Source organism: Temnothorax longispinosus, chromosome 11 (assembly GCF_030848805.1).
Source record: "Temnothorax longispinosus isolate EJ_2023e chromosome 11, Tlon_JGU_v1, whole genome shotgun sequence".
Classification (NCBI taxonomy): Eukaryota; Metazoa; Arthropoda; class Insecta; order Hymenoptera; family Formicidae; genus Temnothorax; species Temnothorax longispinosus.
In genome coordinates, this window is record NC_092368.1 from 17,453,010 (window position 1) to 17,474,067 (window position 21,058).

Sequence of the window (21,058 nt, forward strand, 5' to 3'; positions counted from 1 at the left end):
AACTTAGAATGTTCTAACTATATTAGTTCATACACTTACGTAAAGATATATTGTGTATAATAATATAAATAATTATTATATTTTACATATCAGATATTAAAATAACAATTGTTTTACTATTTTAATTAAATTATGTTACAACATATCTGAAACGCACACAATAATAATACTCACAAACATAAAATGATAACATATAGTAATTTTTTGATATTCTCTTTCTGAGTTCATTCTGTTACTACGCATTGGCAAACTTTTCAATAATTTCAACGATTGTGTGTAAATATGTCGTAACGGAAGCGTCAGCCATTCAAATATTCACAATTTTAATCGGCTTCATCATTATCATGTATGTAGAAGTATAATACACATATAACACAGAAATAATAAATAGAAGTTCGGAGACATGATTTAGTCGACTTCACTCTTGACTGTCTCAATTGCCACGGTGCTTCCACTTCCTATTGGTACGTATATGTAATATTACATTGTATTTGATTCTTTTCTTTATTTTACATTTATGTCTGTTTTCTCAAAAAATAAATAATGACATTTTGTTGTAGAATTTGTTTGTTTCGAAAAAATAAAGATACTATGAATCGACCGAACTTCAGCGTCGATGCTGAAGAAGAAATCGTAATCTCTGGTATTGCTGGCCGATTTCCTAATAGCGACAATTTAAAAGAGTTTCAAGAAAATCTTTTTAACAAGGTGGATCTTGGTTCGAGCGATCATGGACGGTGGAATAAATGTAATAATTTTTTTTTAACATTAAGGAGGTTGGTTGTTCAAATCAATATGATAAGAATTTGTTCAAATTTATGGAGAATATTCGTCTATATGGGAATCTGTCGTCCATGCCAAAGTTGAAGACAATTGTCTGGATTGTTGTCGAGTAATTAATTATTAAAGATAAACTCTTATCTCTCTCTTATACACGGGCGACATAGCAAAAATGTTACGACACCTGTAATGTAACTCTCGAAAGCCTATTAAAAATGACAAGAATTTAATGAGAATAGATGCAAATAATTCTTTACATATTTAGGAAAGACTTTTACGAAGACTGATAGTTATCAAGAAATTGTAAAAATAAAACAGCGTATTGCCACATTTTAACGTATTTTGATTTTAATTGTACAAACAACGATTTAAAACCTTAAGAAACAGCTAATTAAATGCATTCCATATATAATGTTTATTTGCTAAAACTCGTTTATTTCACGCGTCGAAAAATTTGATTCTTATAGAGTTGGCAATCGTCCTCTCTCGCCGCCTGCCCCGCAATGTGACGGCAATCAACCTCCTTAAGATATATTTTCAAAACTTATTAGGAAAAATATTCTTTTTATATTATCGTATATATTAATCGTAATTAAAAATTTGCAATATCTAATCTAATAATTAAAAAAAACGATATCAAAATCCAAGAAAATTGTGTAACTCTACGTATATGCGTACATAATATATACATATATAACGAAAACAATACTCGTAATTTATGTCAAAAATTATAAATTGTCTTTTATTAATTCAAACATTTTTATGGTTACGTGTTATTTCTAATATCATAATTGAAAACGATCCAAATGCATATTATAAATTCTTAAAAACATTATTATTTTTTATATAGAAATAAGTATATATATATTACACTGGTCAACAAAATCTTATCGTTTTCAGATTGTTTTTAAGGGAATAGGTATTTTTTACTAATTTGGTTCCGCTAGAAGTTGATTTTGAAAATACTAAATTGGCTCTGGTTTTTTAAATAAACGGGATCAAAAGTGCTAAAAACAGTTTTTGGTCATTTTTGAACATCTGTAGAAAAACAACGGGAGCACCGTATTTCTTAAAAAATAGAGCCAATTCATTATTTTCGTTTTCAGATTCGGATTCTACGGAAAAAAATCTATCAGAATCAGTTGCCATTGGCCCGACAAGAAATCCGTGTTCTCGAGTGTTATATAAATATTCTTATAAAATATGACCTCATTTTTGCATTTTATGAACTGATGGGCGATTTAATTTACTTCTCTTGTCGTTGAAGTTCCGACTGTCATTTCTATTTTGATTATATCATAAACTATGATATTATAATAGGGATAGGCTAAGACCCTTCGCACAAGACTCTCGTCTGGCGACGTAACGTAACATAACGTGAGTCAATGCACAAGAAACATACAACGTCGTAACCGATACGTTTCTTGTGCGTTCATCCACGTTACGTTATGCTACGTTACAATACGAGAGTCTTGTGCGAAGGCTCTAAGTTTTACTTAAATTTTCTCACAGATTATACTACTTTTAGACCACCAAATTTTGAAATTATTATTTCGCGTTGAAAAGTGTGAGATTATTTTGATTCAATTGTCACCGCTGAAAATCTGACTATTCAAAACAAGCCGAAATGTCCGATGTATAATTATATATTAGTTATTTATAACGTTAACTTACGTTAACGTACGCTTTGTCAACCGCATTGTACTGTCAAAGCCTCCTTTTACTTGTTACTTTTTAATATATTTATTTCTTATATAGCTTATAATATGCCCCATCGAATTGGTAAAGTCAACAATATCGAGAAATTCGATTCAGAATTTTTCAATATACCCGCAACAGAAGCTCATATAATGGATCCTATGACTAGAATGTTACTCGAGCATACTTATGAAGCAATTATCGATGCGGGTGTAAACCCAAAAGAATTACGGGGAACAAGAACGTATGTTATTATAGGAGTTTCTCAGTCAGAGACTCGATCATATTTTACTTTTAAAAGTGCTGAGGTGTGATATATTTAATTATTATATAAAACACAATTAATAGAATTTATTTAAAGAAATAATAATTACATGTATAAAATTTTTGTTGCAAATATGGAAATCTGTATTCTTAGTACGTAAAGTTTAGAAAAATTATACAATAGGTTTTTTTTTAATATTAACAAAAAAATTTGACTTGTTATTTATATATTTCAATACTTCAAATATATTTACAAACATGTATTGTGATTAGTTTGCTGGATTATCTATGGCTGGAAACAACGTTTCTTTCATGGCAAATACAATTTCTTACTGGTTAGGCGTTACTGGACAATTGCATAGTATTGATACTGCATGTAGTTCAAGTAGCTATGCTATGGTGAAAGCTTACGAGCAGATTCGGTCCGGAAATTGCGATGCTGCCATTGTCGCTTCCGCCAGTTTATGTCTCAGTCCTCATATCCAATATCTGTTTTACTATCTGGGTACGTAGTTATTATATCTTATTGTATTATATGTTACGTCATAAAAATTATTAATATTGTTAAGATTTTATTTGTCCGTTTGAGGATAGTGAAAAGTCCGAATGGATTTGATTTCAACAAAAGAAACTTTATTAGATTAACTCATCCGGTATTTACGCCGCGCGAAATTTACGCCGCAGAAGTCAGAAAAAATAGAAGAATTGAAGATATTTGCAATCACTCTGTTATGTGCCTTTATTTGTGCTATATTAGTATTGTGTTGTAATGTCAGTTCTTTACTGTTAATCCTTTGAGGCCACACTGGGTGGCGGCCCCTCAAAAATTCAGGGCCCGATATTTTTAAGATAAGCTTTATAATCAGTGTCCCTCCACCCAGGATCCCTCGTTTGAGTCCTTCTCTCGAAGATCCGTGCAGTAAAAAGGCTTTGAGCTATGTCAGTTATGTTTGGCAAACATTTGAAAATTATTATAAGGATGGTGACCACTCAGGTGTGACCTCAGTATATATTTCTTATCGCGATCAAAAATTACAACATTTTTGTTCATCGAGCACATTTCGGGTTCTGCACCATACATATTGTTGAACAACATAACCGTAAAGCACCTCACTACTACTCCCACAAGTTCCTTAAGAAGAGCATGTAATATTTTTCAAAGCACTTTTATAAGAAATTTTTGAAGATGTGAATTAACAATTAGATATATACCAATGAAGCAAGAAGTTTAAACAAAGAAAATGAAACAAAACACAAAATATTATCAAAATAAAAAGATATTTAACCGGTAGACCAAATCAAATTGTATGACAAGCTATATATGCGTGATTGTAATTCTATTAGATATTTTCGAACAGTCTAGAACAATTACTTCGTCCGGATACATTAACGCAGATATTTCTTTTTGTACTGTCTTTCCTGTAAAATTAACAAACTCTTGTTGTAAATTATATTAAGATTATGTTATTATTTTACGTTTTTGTTTATCCAATAACGTGCTCTGTGAAACAATCGCACTCTTTGTCTATAATGTTCAATAAGCCCTTCATTTTTTTCTATCCTTACATTTAAATATTGAATCAAAACTTGAAAAACTTTATTTAATAACATGAATTAATTTCCTTCTAGGAGTTTTATCTTCTGATGGTTACTGTAAACCCTTTGACGAGGAAGGCGCCGGATATATGCGTAGCGATACAGTCGCGGTAGTATATCTGCAAAAGGCAAAAAATGCAAGAAGAATATATGCAACCCTCGTACACGGTAAACTAAATTGCGATGGTTTTAAAGAAGAAGGTATTACCTTTCCATCGGTCGAAAAGCAAAAAATATTATTGGACGAATTTTATAAAGAATGTATGATATCACCTAATGAGTTATCTTACATGGAAGCTCATGCAACTGGTACTCTTGCCGGTGATCCCGTAGAAGTTATGTCTATTGACCAGACTTTATGCGCTAAAAGAAACACTCCTTTATTGATGGGTTCGGTAAAATCGAATCTTGGACATTCCGAACCCGTCAGTGGCCTTTGTCAAATCGCAAAGGTACATTGTGTAATAAAATGATTTAACACTGACTTTGCTTAAAATGTGATAATTTATGTTCTTTTATATTGTTACAATTATAATACATATGTATATAATAAATTTATATAAAATAATTACTATAATTATTGCTAATAAAAAGATGTGATTTCTTAAAGGTATTATTAGCGATGGAAACTGGTATAATTACGCCTACTATACACTTCAAGCGTCCGCGAAAAGAGTTAACTGCTATTATCGAAGGAAGAATAAAGATCGTCACTGAACCAACAGAATGGGAGGGTGGTTATGTAGCTATCAATTCTTTTGGGTTTGGAGGGGCTAATGGCCACATATTATTAAACTCAAATCCTAAACAAAAAATTAACAATGGAGCTCCAAATGATGATTTACCTAGGCTTGTAGCTGTGTCTGGTCGTACGGAGGAAGCAGTTAAAATCATCTTAGATAATGTAAGCAAGTATTATATAATGACTTATTTTATTTATTTTAGAAATAATTTTTGACATTAGTTTTTTGTAGTATTATATAAATATAACAAACATAACAATTAAATATACACACGTGTATTTATACAGTGTCTAAAAAGATATTTACGTACATATAATCACTTTCAAAATTATTTCGAATATGCACAAAAAAGGAAAGTTAATGTATTAAATATATATTTACTTAATATATTAAGTAATAATAATGCATTTAATAATTGCTAAAGTAAAACTGCGCTGCAGAATAAGATAATATTATAGTCCTTGTTTGTAAATTATTCCAAGAATTATAGGATGTACATTCTTGTTACTGAATGCAGGTGCGAAATCGACCAATAGATGCTGAGTTTATATCTCTGCTACATCATATTCATAATGATGATATAGAAGGTCATCCTTACAGAGGATACATGATAACTGGGTCTAAAATATCTCATAATACAATTAATAAAATAGAACATACTCCATATGTCAGAAGACCGATTTGTTTTATATTTTCTGGATTAGGATCTCAATGGTTTGGAATGAGTAAGTAAATATACTATTATAAAAGATTTTAAATGTACATTCAACAAAGAAAAATTTTAAGTTATAAAATATATAAGTATACAGAACGTACAAATATAGAGTGTTACAATCATGATCATAACATATTCTTATCTAGTATGTTATCAAACTTATCATAATATATACATAAAAGTTTAATTCATTGCTTATTATTTATAAAGAACTTAATTTATTACAGTTAACGAGTAAAATTAAATTTTATCCTAGAACAAATACAACAATATGGGAAGAGGCTAGAGTTTCTTACGTACCCTTACCGATAACTAAAAAAATCTAAATATCTAAATACGCGGATGCATGTAGTACATATCTGTATATTAAATATTAGAAACTTTATTAAAATTTTCATAGGTCGCGCTCTAATGAAATTCCCAGTGTTTGCCAAGGCAATCCAGAAATGTGGTATCGTTTTGAGATCTTACGGCATATCACTTACAGATATCTTAACAAGTGATAATAAAAATATTTTTGATAATATTTTAAATTTTTTATTGAGTCTTATTGGACTACAGGTAAGAGAAAAACTCTTTGTTGGCCTTCATAAATTATACTATATATGTATATATGTATATACATATATATATAAATGTAAAATTTACTTCATAATTCTAATCTTTATTTAAACCAAATGCGAAGCTATTTCTTTTATATGTATCGCAGATTGGATTAGTTGATCTTTTAACATCTATTGGTGTAGTGCCCGATTTTATAATCGGTCACTCCATTGGTGAACTAATCTGTGGATATGCCGATGGATGTTTAACGGCCGAAGAAACGATTCTGTCGGCATATTTCATCGGTTTAGCCCTTCACGAGTCGAAAATAATTAATGGCTCCATGGCTGAAATTAATCTCGACCTTGAAACCTTAAAAGTTATGTGTCCTTCGGATATCGATATAGCTTGTTACAACAGTTCTTTTAATTTTATTGTAAGCGGACCAACAAATTCTATAAAAACATTCCTCACCAAATTGCAGGTATATATTAATAAATAATATAAACAATATAATCTTTTTTCTATCTAGTTTCTTTAATTGTTTTATTAAAACAAGCAATTAATAATATTTATATTTATATTTTTTCCATAATATTCTTTCTATAATATTTAAATTTTATTCTTTCTTTTAGGCGAATAGTATACCTATAAAAGAAATTTCTTGTGGTTATATACCTTTTCATAGTCGTTACATCAAACCTGCTGTAGCTAAGTCTGAAGAATACTTGAACCGAACATTACCAGAAAAAAAGTTTCACAGCTCAAAGTGGCTGACAACATCCTCAAACGAGTACTCCAATACTATACCTTTATGTTCAAAATATTATACAAATCACTTGTTGTCTCCGGTGTTATTCGCAAAGACGATACGTTCAGTTCCAAGAGATACAGTAACGATTGAAATATCTCCTCAGAATATTCTTCAACACATTTTGAACAATTATTTATACTCTACAGTAACAAACGTAGCGCTATATGAACGAACCGAGGATCATAATAATGAGATATTTTTAGAATCAATCGGAAAACTTTATAACGCAGGATTGCAGCCACAGATTGCAAATCTCTATCCGACAGTGGAATTTCCTGTAAGCCGCGGTACCCCAATGATTTCTCCTCTCATAAGGTAAATTATCGAAAAACAAATACTTTCATAAGTTTTGATATATTTAGGTGATTTGTCAGAAGAGAATTGTCAGATGTTCAATATAATAGCGAATTAGAACTTTGAACTTTTTTTTCGAACTTGGTTAGTTTTATCATCTAATTTCAAAATCACATCTCCGTATTTTGAAAACATTCTATCACCTTACTTATCTCAAAGATAAATGAATTCTTATACATATGTTAATCCTTTTATGCCTATTACAAAGAGCAGATAACAGTGATATTTTAGAATCTGTGCTTCAATTTTACATCAAATCTTGAATTAAGTAATTTAGACAATTAATTCGTTTACACGAAGATTATATAATAATTTTTAATGACGTTTTCAGATGGGATCATTCAGAGAATTTCTTTGTAGTGAAATTTGATCGAAAAAGAATAATTGACAAAAAGGAAACAGTTGTCGGTATTAGTATAACTGATGAAGGATTTATGTATTTAACGGGCCATGTCGTTAACGAAAAAGTTTTATTTCCTGCTACGGGATATCTTTTTTATATCTGGGAGATGATCGCCTTGTTAAAAAACCAAGAATATATCAATACACCAGTTGTATTTGAAGACGTTAATTTTATTCGTGCTACAGTGCTATCACAACAAAATGAGACCGAATTAACTCTCTCGATCCAAGAAGGTAATATTATTACGTAAACAATTAATTTTCTAGGGTGAGTTTTTTATTTTTTAATTAGATTTTAAAGCTTATATGCCGCTTTTATGGCGCAATATATACTATAATTAAAATGTAAACAATATCTATACAGAGAAAATAAATGAGAATAACTAATCCTAACGCGGAATCTTTTTTCTTTTAACAAGTTAACTGCTTTTGTAAGGTCCAGCTCCATATTGACATATTTATATTAATTTTAATTTCTTATAAAATTATATTACGTTTAATGAATTTACACTTATATCTAGGTAGCAATAGGTTTGAAATAATCGAAGGAGATAATGCTGTTGTTACTGGAACAGTACGAATTCCAACCAATATTGAAAATGAAAAAATATCAGCTAATCTTGCTGAATGTATCGATGATGAGGAAGAAATGAATACAAAAGACATCTATAAGGAATTAAGACTTCGCGGTTATAAATATGCCGGCGCATTTCGTGGATTAAAAAGCGCATCGGTTACTGGATCAAACGGCCATATCCCATGGACATCTAATTGGGTGACATTTATGGACAGTATGTTACAGATGGTGATTTTAGGACAGAATTCAAGAAGCCTTTTTGTTCCAACAAGAATTCGCAAACTGACTATCGATCCGAATTATCACATACAGATAATTCAGGATTATCCACTTGAAGATAGACGTAAGTAAAATAAGTGATACAATGCGGCCAATTGCCTGACAAATAAATTTTATTCTCTACGTTGCAGAATTCTCTGTTCGTCGTTACAAGTCTTTAGACGCTATAATATCTGGAGGAATAGAAATTTGTGGTGCTGTGGCCACACCTATATCTCGCCGACAGAAAGTAGTTAATACCGTTCTTGAAGAATACAAATTTGTTGCTCATCGTGATTTAGGTACTATGTCGTTGCAAGATGCAATAAGAATGTCAATGCACATTGCACTCGAATGTGGCAATATGATAAATGTTAAAATTATCGAATTTGTCGATGACAGTGACAAAGTGGTACCAGAAGATTTAAATTCTCCACTTATTAGTGAAATCTTAAATGATTTACCGCTGATTCGACATCACACTAAACTCGTGACGACCCGCGAGAAATTCCCAAATATTTCTTTGCCCCACAACGTTTCTACAACGGAAATTACTAAGTTGTCGAAGGACGAGAATTGTTTGATGATCCTTGGTTTCGATATTTTAACAAAAAATAGCAAAAAATTATATAAACAGTTGCTGTCTCTGTTAATGCCACAGGGTTTTCTACTGACTTTAGAGGAATCCGGTGCGGTCTACGATTATACATGCCTGAAAACGTATGAGTTGGATATCATACTGGAAAAACAAATAAATGACAAAAAGCTTTTGTTATTAAGAAAAATGAAAAATATTGCGAGAAACCAGCGGATTGTACATGTGAACAATTACGAATTTTCATGGGTAGATGAACTGAAATCAATCATGAAAATGCAAAACGAGACTGGTGTAGATACCGAGATAATTCTCGTCTCGGAAGCAGACTTCGAATGCGGGCTACTCGGTTTTATTAATTGTTTGCGAAAAGAACCAGGCGGCGAAATAATTAGAAGCGTATTTATTCAAGATGACAAAGCGCCTACATTTTCTTTGCAAGAACCATTGTACACGAAACAGCTACAGTTGGACCTACCCATCAACGTTATACGTTCCGGTAACGTTTGGGGATCATACAGGCATTTTCCATTACCATCGTTGGAACCAAAATTTGTAGAGAACTCCTACGTTAGACAAACGGTGCGTCAAAAAGTTTTATTGTTTATTATTAGATTGTAATCATTTATGTTTTTTTGTAATAGGTACAAGGAGATTTGAGTACTCTCTGCTGGGCACAGAAGAGAATGCCTTCCTATAATATTAAGCGTGAGGACTTTGTTAATGTAATTTATACGCCTCTCAACTTCAAAGATATTATGTTGGCTACTGGTAGAATCACCGCCGACTCGATCAGACTATTTGAACGCAGTTATATAGATAGTCTTATTGGCTTGGAATTTGTCGGGTTTGATATACATGGACGCAGAATAATGGGAATGTGCTCAAACGGGTAAAATGATGATTGTCTCTATCAATAATTACTAAATAAAAGAAAACTATATTTACATTTACTAGCAGTATTAGTTTAATATTTAATATAATCTCAATTTTATTAGATTAAATTTGATTTTAATTGAAAATATGCTTTAGATAAAATGGAAAATAAACTTCTATTTTTCCAACTTATACGCTATGTATATGAACTTGAAATAACGCCTTTCCATATATGCTGTAGAGATATGCAGAAGTTGTCAAATAAACATGAAGAAATAACGTAAATAATTGTCTTTCGAGACCCTTAACAAATTGACAAATTATCAGAAGAATAGAATCTAGTAAAATGTAACACTTACAAAATTTTGAAAATTTTCAAAACTTTACGCATGATAGATTGAACTGCAAAAATCCATGATACAAAGCGATTTATATGATAAATATAATTACCACATAACTTTTACAAGACATGAGCACACAAATTATATAGGGTATGTATATAGTCCAACAATAAACGATGTAAATTTCATAGGCTTATATCTCTCTAAATTATTGAGTTGGAGATCTGTGTTTTTACATACAATTCATGAATTTAATTGGCAACATACTGTATAAGATGACTTATAACTCATTTTTAAAGTTTAGCCACAATTTCGATTTTTTTAAAACAATGTCAAATGGTTTATTGTGTACACAATAAATAACTTAGCCATTTTTAATAATGAATCACATGTTTTATACAAGTAAATTGTTAGTGTAAATTGTTAGTGTTATTTTAATTTTACTATGTTTTAAAATGTTTATTTAAAAAAAGGATAACTATAAGACATGATAAGTATGGTTAAGATAGAATGACTTTAAATTAAAGCTAACTTAATTACATATGTTATGTTTTTATTATTTGAAGCTTACAATTAAAATTATTGTTTTTAATCATACTTTTTCTCACTTAGATTATTATTTATTGTAACAACTAGTCAATTTAATAAGACTTATTATAATACAAATAACTGTAGTAAGAAACAAAATGGTTTAAATGGTTTACTGTAGACCATGTAACATTTTTTATGATAGTCTCCAAAAAATACGGTAAAATAATGCACAATAGAAGAAAGTTGCTTACAGAATTATAAAGCCAAATATATACACAAAATTATAGAATAATAAAAAAAATAATAGATATAATAACAAAAACATGAAAAATCCATAAAACTTAGTTTGTCACCCAAAAATCATAAAATGTGGCTTCAAACGGCTGTCCTACCCGCAATTTGCCGACTGATTGGAGAACCGAAGAGGGGTTCAAATGCGAGTCGTTGCATGATAACAAGCACAATCTAGCAACATTACATTTATGAAATATTGCAATAATGGTTCATAGTGTACTACCGGTTTATTGTTGGACTACCAACCCTACAATTTTTGGAGACAAAACATGTCCTTATTTTTGAAAAGATTGAAGGAAAGGGTGGATGATAAATTCAAAATGTAACGAAAAGGCCTTAAAGTATAGACTTTACCCTTTAGAATGAAAAAAAAATGTTTCAAATATGACAATTTTTCACGGAAATATGCTTATTTGAAGTTATACGAAATTTTGATATGAATTGTGTGTTGCGATACTTTTGTTGACCAGTGTACTTTAAAAAATTATGTTTAGAGGAATGACAAACATTTGCGTGCCTGACGAATACCTCAGTTGGAATGTACCCGATGAATGGACAATGGAAGATGCAGCGACGGTTCCGTGTGTGTACATCACGTGCTATGACGCCTTGTATATAAAGGGTAAAATAAAAAAAAGAGACAAAATCTTGATCCATTCGGGTACTGGAGGCATTGGCCAAGCTGCGATCCATCTTGCGCTTCACGAAGGTTGCGAAGTGTTTACGACAGTTGGAACTGTCGAGAAACGGCAATTTATAAGAGAAACGTTTCCCTCTATTCCCGAAGATCATATCGGAAACTCCCGAGATACAAGTTTTGAACAAATGATTATGCAACGTACAGGAGGTCGTGGAGTGGATATCGTATTGAATTCCTTAGCCGAAGAGAAATTGCAAGCATCTGTTCGCTGTTTAGCAAATGGTGGTCGTTTTCTAGAAATTGGAAAATTTGATATGATTTCCAATAATTCATTGGATTCTTTTATTTTCTCTAAAGGTATCAGTTTCTACGGTATTTTATTAGATAAATTACATTCATCAAGTTTAGAACGAAAGATAACGCTGTCGAAGAAAATAGAAGAAGGTTTAGAAAATGGCGCTATTAAACCGCTGTGTAGAAAAGTCTTTAAAAGAAATGAAATAGAAGCTGCCTTTAGATATATGGCCTCTGGAAAACATATTGGTAAGGTAAGATTATTTCTTAATATACGTATACAGAGATATTTAATTACGATACAAAATAATTGTTTATATCAAATTAGAGACATTCTAAATATAGTGTACGTGGTTAACTCGAGCCAGCCAGTCTTATTTTCGAGTCCTTAATTCGCCACTTTCCGGTCCGTAAGACCACTCGATTTTGTCGCATTGTCATTTTCATTCTGATTAATATTTTCAAGCTTGTACTGTAAAAATTGAAAATAAATAGTTTGAATAAGATGTTTATTTATGATAATATCAAATCAAGAAAATGAATTAATAAATTTAAACTGAACTTATTATAAAAAACTAGAAAATTAAGTTATTATGTGAAAACTATACTCCGTCCAACGAGGAGATCATGGTTAGCTTTGCGAATAGGCGAGCAAAGTGGGGGTAAAGTCCCTAGAGGGGTAAGGGAAGAGAGGGAAAGGAAAGGAGAGAGAGTGAGTGAGTGAGTGAGTGAGTGAGTGAGTGAGTGCGTGTTAATTTCTTCATCAATTAATCTGTGAAAAAAGAAAAAAAATTTTTAATATTACAACCTTTATTCTTAAAACTATCTAAATATGAATGCCGACATTGGACATTTCTTTTATGTTGAATAAATCTTTTCTTCCTTTCATCGTTGACTCGAACTTTTACGTGGTATTTTCTTTAGACATTTCAGATCATCTTATTCTTGCTTCTTAACATCGAATAAGCAAAAATCACAATTTATTTTATCCAATGACTAAATAATTCAACGTGTCAAAATTAATTTAATTGTTTTAAATAATTTATAATTTTATAATATAAGAACTATATGTGTTTTCTTACCATTGTCTTAACGTCTTGTGTGACTTTACATTCGTGTAATGTATTTTGGTGTTATTATGTTTTAATTTTTATTTAATTTAAAATGTGTCACTTATATTATTATCGTGCATTCACGGAAAATATTACGATAGACCAATTCAGTCATATTTAATTATTAAACTTATTCTCCCAAAGTAGTATGTTAAAATGTGGCCGATTTTTACTCCTAAGCCGGCATGTAAAATATGCATGATTTCTTATAATTTTTTTGACCGTAGAATCACGTGGTGATATCAGTTAGCTACCAAAGTGTGGGAAAAATGGGTACAAACTCCAAAGATGAGCCATTTATAACCTTCACTTTTCTTTCCATATGCATGCAGTATGATTTGTCACAAAATGCTTTGATAGCAAACGGCTATATAGAATCACCACGTGATTCTACGGCCAAAAAAATATTAGAAACCATGTATATGCCGGCTTACGGGCAAAAATCGGCCACTTTTTAACTCCTTTCAATTTATACTCCTTTATACTCCTTTCAATTTAGTGAGTAAAGTCAAAGCATTTACTTTATATCTATTTTTATTATAAATAAAGTTTTATATTAGTATAATATCTTGTATTTATTTTCATATCGTTGGCTCACTATTCTCTCATATTGCTTTGCATAAAACGAGCCTAATATTTTAATAATTACTAATGTGATTTGTCTATTAAAATCTAGTTTAAAAAAATTAGACAAACATTACTAAACATTTTTATTTTGTTATTGTTCTTAATTTATTAATTACTTATTAGAATATTAAACATTTTGCATTATCATTAAATGTGTACTCTTCACTAAAATCTGCAATAATTATAGATAAATGTTATCCTTCGCAATAATAAAATTAAATCATAAAATACAATGTTAAAATTAATAATAAAATTTATGATAAAATACAAAACAATATCAATAATAAAATAAAAGACGAAATCTTCGTTATTTATCATTTATTGTTGTGTAATAGTTGTATGCTTGTTCTTAGATAATAATACAAATTCGGGAAGAAAATGAGCCTTTGGATGCCCCACTACTCGCTCATCCACGATATTATTGTTTGGAGCATAAATGCTACGTTATTTTGGGTGGACTTGGCGGATTTGGTTTAGAGCTAGCAGATTGGTTGACTCTTCGAGGTGCAAAAAATCTGGTATTAACATCACGAACCGGGATCAGAACAGGTTATCAGCAATCAAGAGTAAAGCTATGGCGATCTTACGGTGTGGATGTACAGATTGTTACAGTGGATGATAATTTGAAACATGAAGATTGTGAATCTATATTAAAATTTGCTGAGGATAGAGCACCAGTGGACGCTATATTTAATCTTGCAGTTGTTTTAAAAGATTGTATATTCCAAAATCAATCACCGCAAACGTTCGAGGATTCATTCAAATCGAAAGCATGGATGACGAAAAAAATGGACGAATTGTCGAGGAAGATCTGTCTACAACTTCGACATTTTGTCGTTTTTTCCTCCGTGTCGTGTGGAAGAGGAAACGCAGGCCAGACAAATTATGGGATGGCTAATTCCGTAATGGAGAGAATTTGTGAGAAGAGGATGGAAGAAGGATTACACGGTTTAGCGATACAATGGGGTGCTGTTGGTGATGTCGGACTCGTGGCAGATATGCAAGAAGAAAATAAGGAATTGGTTATTGGAGGTACATTGCAACAACGAATATCTTCCTGTTTGGATACATTAGAAGTATTTCTGTTACAAGATCGACCTGTCGTAAGCAGTATGGTTGTTGCTGAAAAAGCAAAAATTGGCGGATCAATGAATATTTATGAAACAATTGCTCATATTATGGGTAAGCAGTTTTATGCAAAGCTAAACAAAGAAAAATACTAAATACATATAATGGCCAGAAAATAGAAATGAAATAAAAATGTTATTCCAAGTATATTTATTGGAATAAGTAATATTTCAAAACATATATTTTTTGCACAAAATTACACGAATACTTATACTTATAATATTTGGAAAATTATCTTACAATTACTGCAGACTTAACACTTTAAGTAGGCCTCTTAGGAGGCCTCTACGTGTTTCTCTCATTTTAATTATTGTATAATTTAGGTCCTATACACTGAAAAAAAAATACTTAGATCCAAGAAAATATTTTTTCACATAGTACCAATGGCTTATTTACTTAATATAATCACATATTTATTTAGAATTAGATATTTTTACTTAATTTAAATAAATTATTATTTTCACTTAATTTATGTATATTATTTTTACTTAATTTAAGTAAAAATATCTAATTCTAAATAAATATGTGATTATATTAAGTAAATAAGCCATTGGTACTATGTGAAAAAATATTTTTTTGGATCTAAGTAATTTTTTTTTCAGTGTATATAATAAAAATTTTTAGATTATAATTAATATTTAATAGAAGACAAAGCAAAAAATAAAAGCAAAAAAAAAATAATGGCCCTTGTCTTTTAACACAAAAGTATTCAACTAATAAATAATTTTGTCTAGAATTTTTGTTACGGATTACTTAAATAATAATTATATCGATTTATTCTACTATTGTTTGTCAGATAGTTTCCTTTGTACATGTAATTATAATTAATAACGAATTCAGTTGGTCGCACTAGTGCGCACTGGCGCATTAAATGTTCAACCAAATTTGTTATAAATGTGACATGCATTGATTGTTTACATCTGAAGCAGTTTTAACAGTATCAGAGCGATGAACAGAGTAAAAGTTATCTTAACAAGTTTAAAAACTATAATAATTGTTACACTTTTTAATAGTTATTATATACACTTTTTAATAGTTATCTCTACAATTATTCGTTAAAAAATACACACATAAAAATGGTATAATTATACAGAAAGAGAGTAGTCTCACCGATTTTAATGACCTTTACATATGTTGTTAAGGACGTGATTTTGAATAACTTTTCCTTATAACTTAATCGGCGGTTACTGTTTATTTAAAAGTTAAAAACACATAATGTAACTAAAGAATATAACAGTTTATGTCAGTGCTAAGGGAAGTAATTTACTGATATGTGTGTATATACAGTACATATGTAGGCGGAAGAGAAGCTACCCCGCACGCAGGGGTGGGTGAGGGTGAACCTCGGTTCGCGTGGAAAGTTGAAAACTTGAATCGTACAATGAGAGATTTTGTTTTGCCCTATAAGCAGGGTGGAGTGGGGTGAACTTCAATGTAATCAAAGGTCTGACCCAACCGAATTGTTGTATGGGTGAGAAACTTTCCACGCGAACCAAGGTCCACCCCCATCCACCCCTGCTTGCAAGAGAGAAGCGGTAGCCCCTACCCGTTTACACGTGTACTGTCTATACACACATATCAACAAATTACTTTTCTTAGAACTAATGTTACTTTAAAATACCTAAAAGAAGTAATAAAATTGTGAAACTTCAATTTGCTATTTCTTCTAAACCAATGCCGTCCCTTACTTATTTTTTGCATAGAATTACTCAGAAAGACTTCCTTCCCCTACAACATATTTAAGTAGCAATAAAATCGGTGAGTGCTAACCTTTTATGCATATTTACCAAGAAATGTAATAATTTGATTCTTCTTAATTAAAATTTTTGTTGTATTATCAATTTTAAAAGATTAACTACAATAACATAAAATTGATTTTATTATACAAGTCTTACTTTATTTCAAACAAAATAGGATTGAAAAACATAAACGCAATACCACCAAATATACTATTGGCCGAAATGGGTATGGATTCGATGATGGCAGTAGAAATTAAGCAGACGTTGGAAAGAGAGTTCGATATTTCCTTGACAGCGCAAGACATTAGAACTCTAAATTTTGCTAAACTTCGACAAATGACAATGAAAACGGAACAAGGAAAGATACACGATACAAATGAAATTGAGCCAAGTAATTTGGAAGGCTTCGACATGTTGATTCGAAAAGTGGAGGATTCAGACTTTGTTCCAGATATTCTTGTAGAACTTGGTACAAGGAAAGAAATTGATCGAGGCAATATATTTCTCTTACCGGGAATCGAAGGATGTTCAAGTGTATATAAATCTATAGCATCAGGAATTAAATCTTCGACAACGTGTGTGCAACATGGTGTACTTAATATTCCTGATGAAAGTCATTCAGTGATGAAATCAGCCGCTTATTTGCTGCCTGTAAGGAGATCAAATTTAATTAAAATATTTGTTTTGATTATTTTTAAATAGTTTATAGGTATATATATATATAAGTAATATTTAACAATTAGAGGTACAAATCTTTCGTATTATACCACAGCTTACACATACATTTATATTTATTTTCTTAGCACATATTAAAGAAAATAAAAGATCAAAGGAAATTTCTAATAGTGGGTTATTCGTTTGGATCGTTAATTGCCATTGAATTAGCAAGATTATTAGAAGCTAAAGATTTCTCAGGACGGTTAATATTAATAGACGGAGCTCCCGATCAATTGAAAGTTTGGACTAATCAATATTTGGATTGTACTTCGCCAGATGAGTTGCAAAATGTGGTATTACTTGGTTTATTGAAAATGTACACTACAGTTAACAAGGAAAAGGTTAGTAAATGATAAAAAAACACATTTAGATTTTTTTTATTGTAAAAACTATTTATGTAATTTTAATCTTATATAAATTTAAATAAATTAATCACACATAAAATAATTTATTACATCATGAATATCTTCGGGGATTGTATTTGAATCTTGAAATAGTAAAACAAATTGTTTTACATTTTGTTTTGTATGTTTGTGTATGTGTCAAGATTAAATAATAATAATAGTTTTAGATAGAAAGCACAATAAGTCAGTATTAATAAATATGTAAGGAATTTTAATGAACTAATAAGAATAACAACAGATTTTACCATGGTTTAAAAATTCAATAAATCTTTCATATTTATATTGATAAAACGCAGATGTTATTTTGGTATATTTATTATAATTAATCATACAAAATTTTCTTATTTACAGCTTGCGTTAGAGCTGAATAAATGTAACACATGGGACGAAAAAGTGAAAGTATTTCATGCTTACTTCCCGAAGGATTTAAATGTATTGACCATCGACAATCAAAAGCTTATATATTTCACAGTTTACAATCATATTGTCGCTGTACAGGATTACGATATTTCATTATTACCTCGCCTTAAATCATCTATAACATTGCTAAAACCTACATTTCCGATTGCTTCTTTTACTGAAGAGGATTATGGTTTACATAAGGTAAATAAATCTATAATTTGGATATAAATTTTTGAAATAAAACTATGATATTAAAAATAACAAGAAACTTATTTTTAGGTTACCGAAGGTAAAGTGCAAATTCATTATGTGGAAGGTAATCATATCACAATGATGGACAACGACAAAATCATATCAGCTATTAACGAAGAATGGATAGAAGATAATAAGATAGAAGATAATATAATACAATATAAGGAGGAAAAGGAGAAGGAGGAGGAGTAATATATATATATATATATACTTTATCGGGACGCGGTAACATTAAAATTTACTGATAATGTTATCCTACAATACATCGATCTTTAAAATTTAAAATAAGCATAGTATAAAAAAATATGTGCGCTTAAATTTTTGTGTTTAACAATATATTTCAAGAAGTGAAAAATCCAATTAATTTCAGACAATTATGCTTCTTTTATGTTACTATATCATAATTGTCCGGAATCGATTTAATTTTTCTTAAAATATATTGTTAAACACAAAAATTTAAGAGTACATATTTTTTTATATATGGTCATTTTAAGGTTTAAGACGTATGAAACAATCTCTCAAGGATAACGCATATATTTGATAGTATTTTAAGCAATTATCATGGAAACGGTAAGATATGTGTAAAATGTTTTAGAAAAAACTTTTATGATCTATTTATGTACGTTATAATTGTGTATTAAAATTTTTCAAAAATGTAATAAAAGTTTTCAAAATACTTCCACTATCATTATTATTTTCCTGAAAAAACTATACCCAGTTTGGGCCCCGAGTGAACAGTCATAAGTCATATATTAATCGATTAATCGATAGGGGGGTATTCACGCAGTACGAAACAAAAAGTTTTAAAATTACGTAATTAAAGTCTGGTGAGCGTACGGACCTAATCTAAATTATAAATTATTAAAAAATAAAAATTTATTATTATTATTTTAAAGTACTCTTCAAACCATTCAACTTTTGTTTAAAATGTGTTTTTCTACCTTTTACAGTTTCGGAAATATTCGGCCCGAAAAAAGAAAAATCATTTTTTTCAAAAGGATGTTTCAGCCTCTAAATATGCGTATGGACACGTATAAAAATATACGTGTCTCTTATTTTTGTCTAGAAAACAACATTTTAAAAGCTATCAAAATCGGAGAGACACTTCCGTACCTTTCCTTGTTAGCCAGGTTAATGAACTGTATCAAATACATTCCAGACATATTATTTCAATGTCTTTGGTATAATCCGTTATCGCCGTCACAGCGGAAAGGCTTGGATGCAGAGAAATCGGATCAGACCAGTGTGGTACATGGTTATAATATATAGCAAACTTTACAGCTTTAGCATTCAGAGGACTCGTTACAAAGTTATGCCCATGGAACTTTTTAATCCTCTTTAATGCCCTACAATTCTAGCCATGTCTGATTGCTGTTCACTAAGGGCCTATTTTTTTATATAAAACTGAGCATAGTCTCCTTTATATAGATTTCTTTTATAAATAAAAATCAAAAACATTTTTATATCTAATCTATTCATTCATAAATGATGATGCTATTCTACAACATTACATCTTTCAGAAATAAGATAAAAATTTGTTATACGCGTTGCTATCGCTTTTATATATTAGAGCTTGCGGCTCTTTTGTGCAGTGCAGAACGACATTTCTAACATTACATTGCAGATTATAAATTATTATATTATAGTAAGAGAGAGTAATAATAATTTTTATTCTTGCTTTCTAGAATTACTGAACCTTCCGTTTCTTTCAGTCTCTATAGATTATTTTCTTTTTAATATCTTAATCTATTCTCTTAAAACTATTTTCTTATGCTTTTATATGTCACTTACTTTCTTATATCGCGTTTGGATACTAATTTTTAAACGTACTTAATAATATTAAACAATTTTTAAATGTTTATGAAATAAATATTTTGTATCATTTATTATAAATATTTCAATAATTTATTGGACAAAAAATATTTCAAATATGATGATTTTTTGCATTAAAATCATTTTGCTACAGTTATATCACAGCAATCTTCGCGATATCATATTCTGTTAAAGTTTCTTTGAAACTTATTTTTATTGGATTTTTTAATTCTTTTGGTCTGTCATTCACATTCATACATTCATTTTTAAACCATGAATATTTAAATAAGCTGGCATTTGACTCTCTCCTTTTCTCCTCTCTCTCTCTCTTTCTCTCTCTCTCTCTCTCTCTCTCCTTCCCCTCCTCCTTCCCAGTCTCCTCCAAACAAGACCGGAAGTATTGCAATACAATTTCGTAGAACTAAAAACGGACAAAAAAAAGTTTGTTTTACGAAGATTTAAATATGTATAACGCCTTACCGACAGAATTAAAGCAATGTGAAAGAATCGAACCATTTAAACATTTGTTAAAAGAATATATATTGTACCT

At 30.2% G+C, this 21,058-nt stretch overlaps 1 protein-coding gene across 1 annotated transcript; it reads left to right on the forward strand.

Annotated features, from left to right (window-relative positions):
- Positions 1-375: 375 nt before the first annotated feature.
- Positions 376-19,372, forward strand: LOC139822069 (fatty acid synthase-like). The gene is made up of 20 exons (XM_071793594.1): positions 376-464; positions 561-748; positions 2,539-2,786; positions 3,016-3,247; positions 4,372-4,790; positions 4,949-5,242; positions 5,599-5,806; positions 6,197-6,357; positions 6,506-6,823; positions 6,975-7,468; positions 7,839-8,143; positions 8,431-8,829; positions 8,897-9,921; positions 9,984-10,231; positions 11,876-12,569; positions 14,408-15,236; positions 17,097-17,572; positions 17,725-17,979; positions 18,394-18,645; positions 18,724-19,372. Exons 2-20 carry the CDS (start codon positions 592-594, stop codon positions 18,886-18,888), a joined length of 7,179 nt encoding a protein of 2,392 aa, XP_071649695.1. The 5' UTR covers positions 376-464; positions 561-591; the 3' UTR covers positions 18,889-19,372.
- Positions 19,373-21,058: the final 1,686 nt, after the last annotated feature.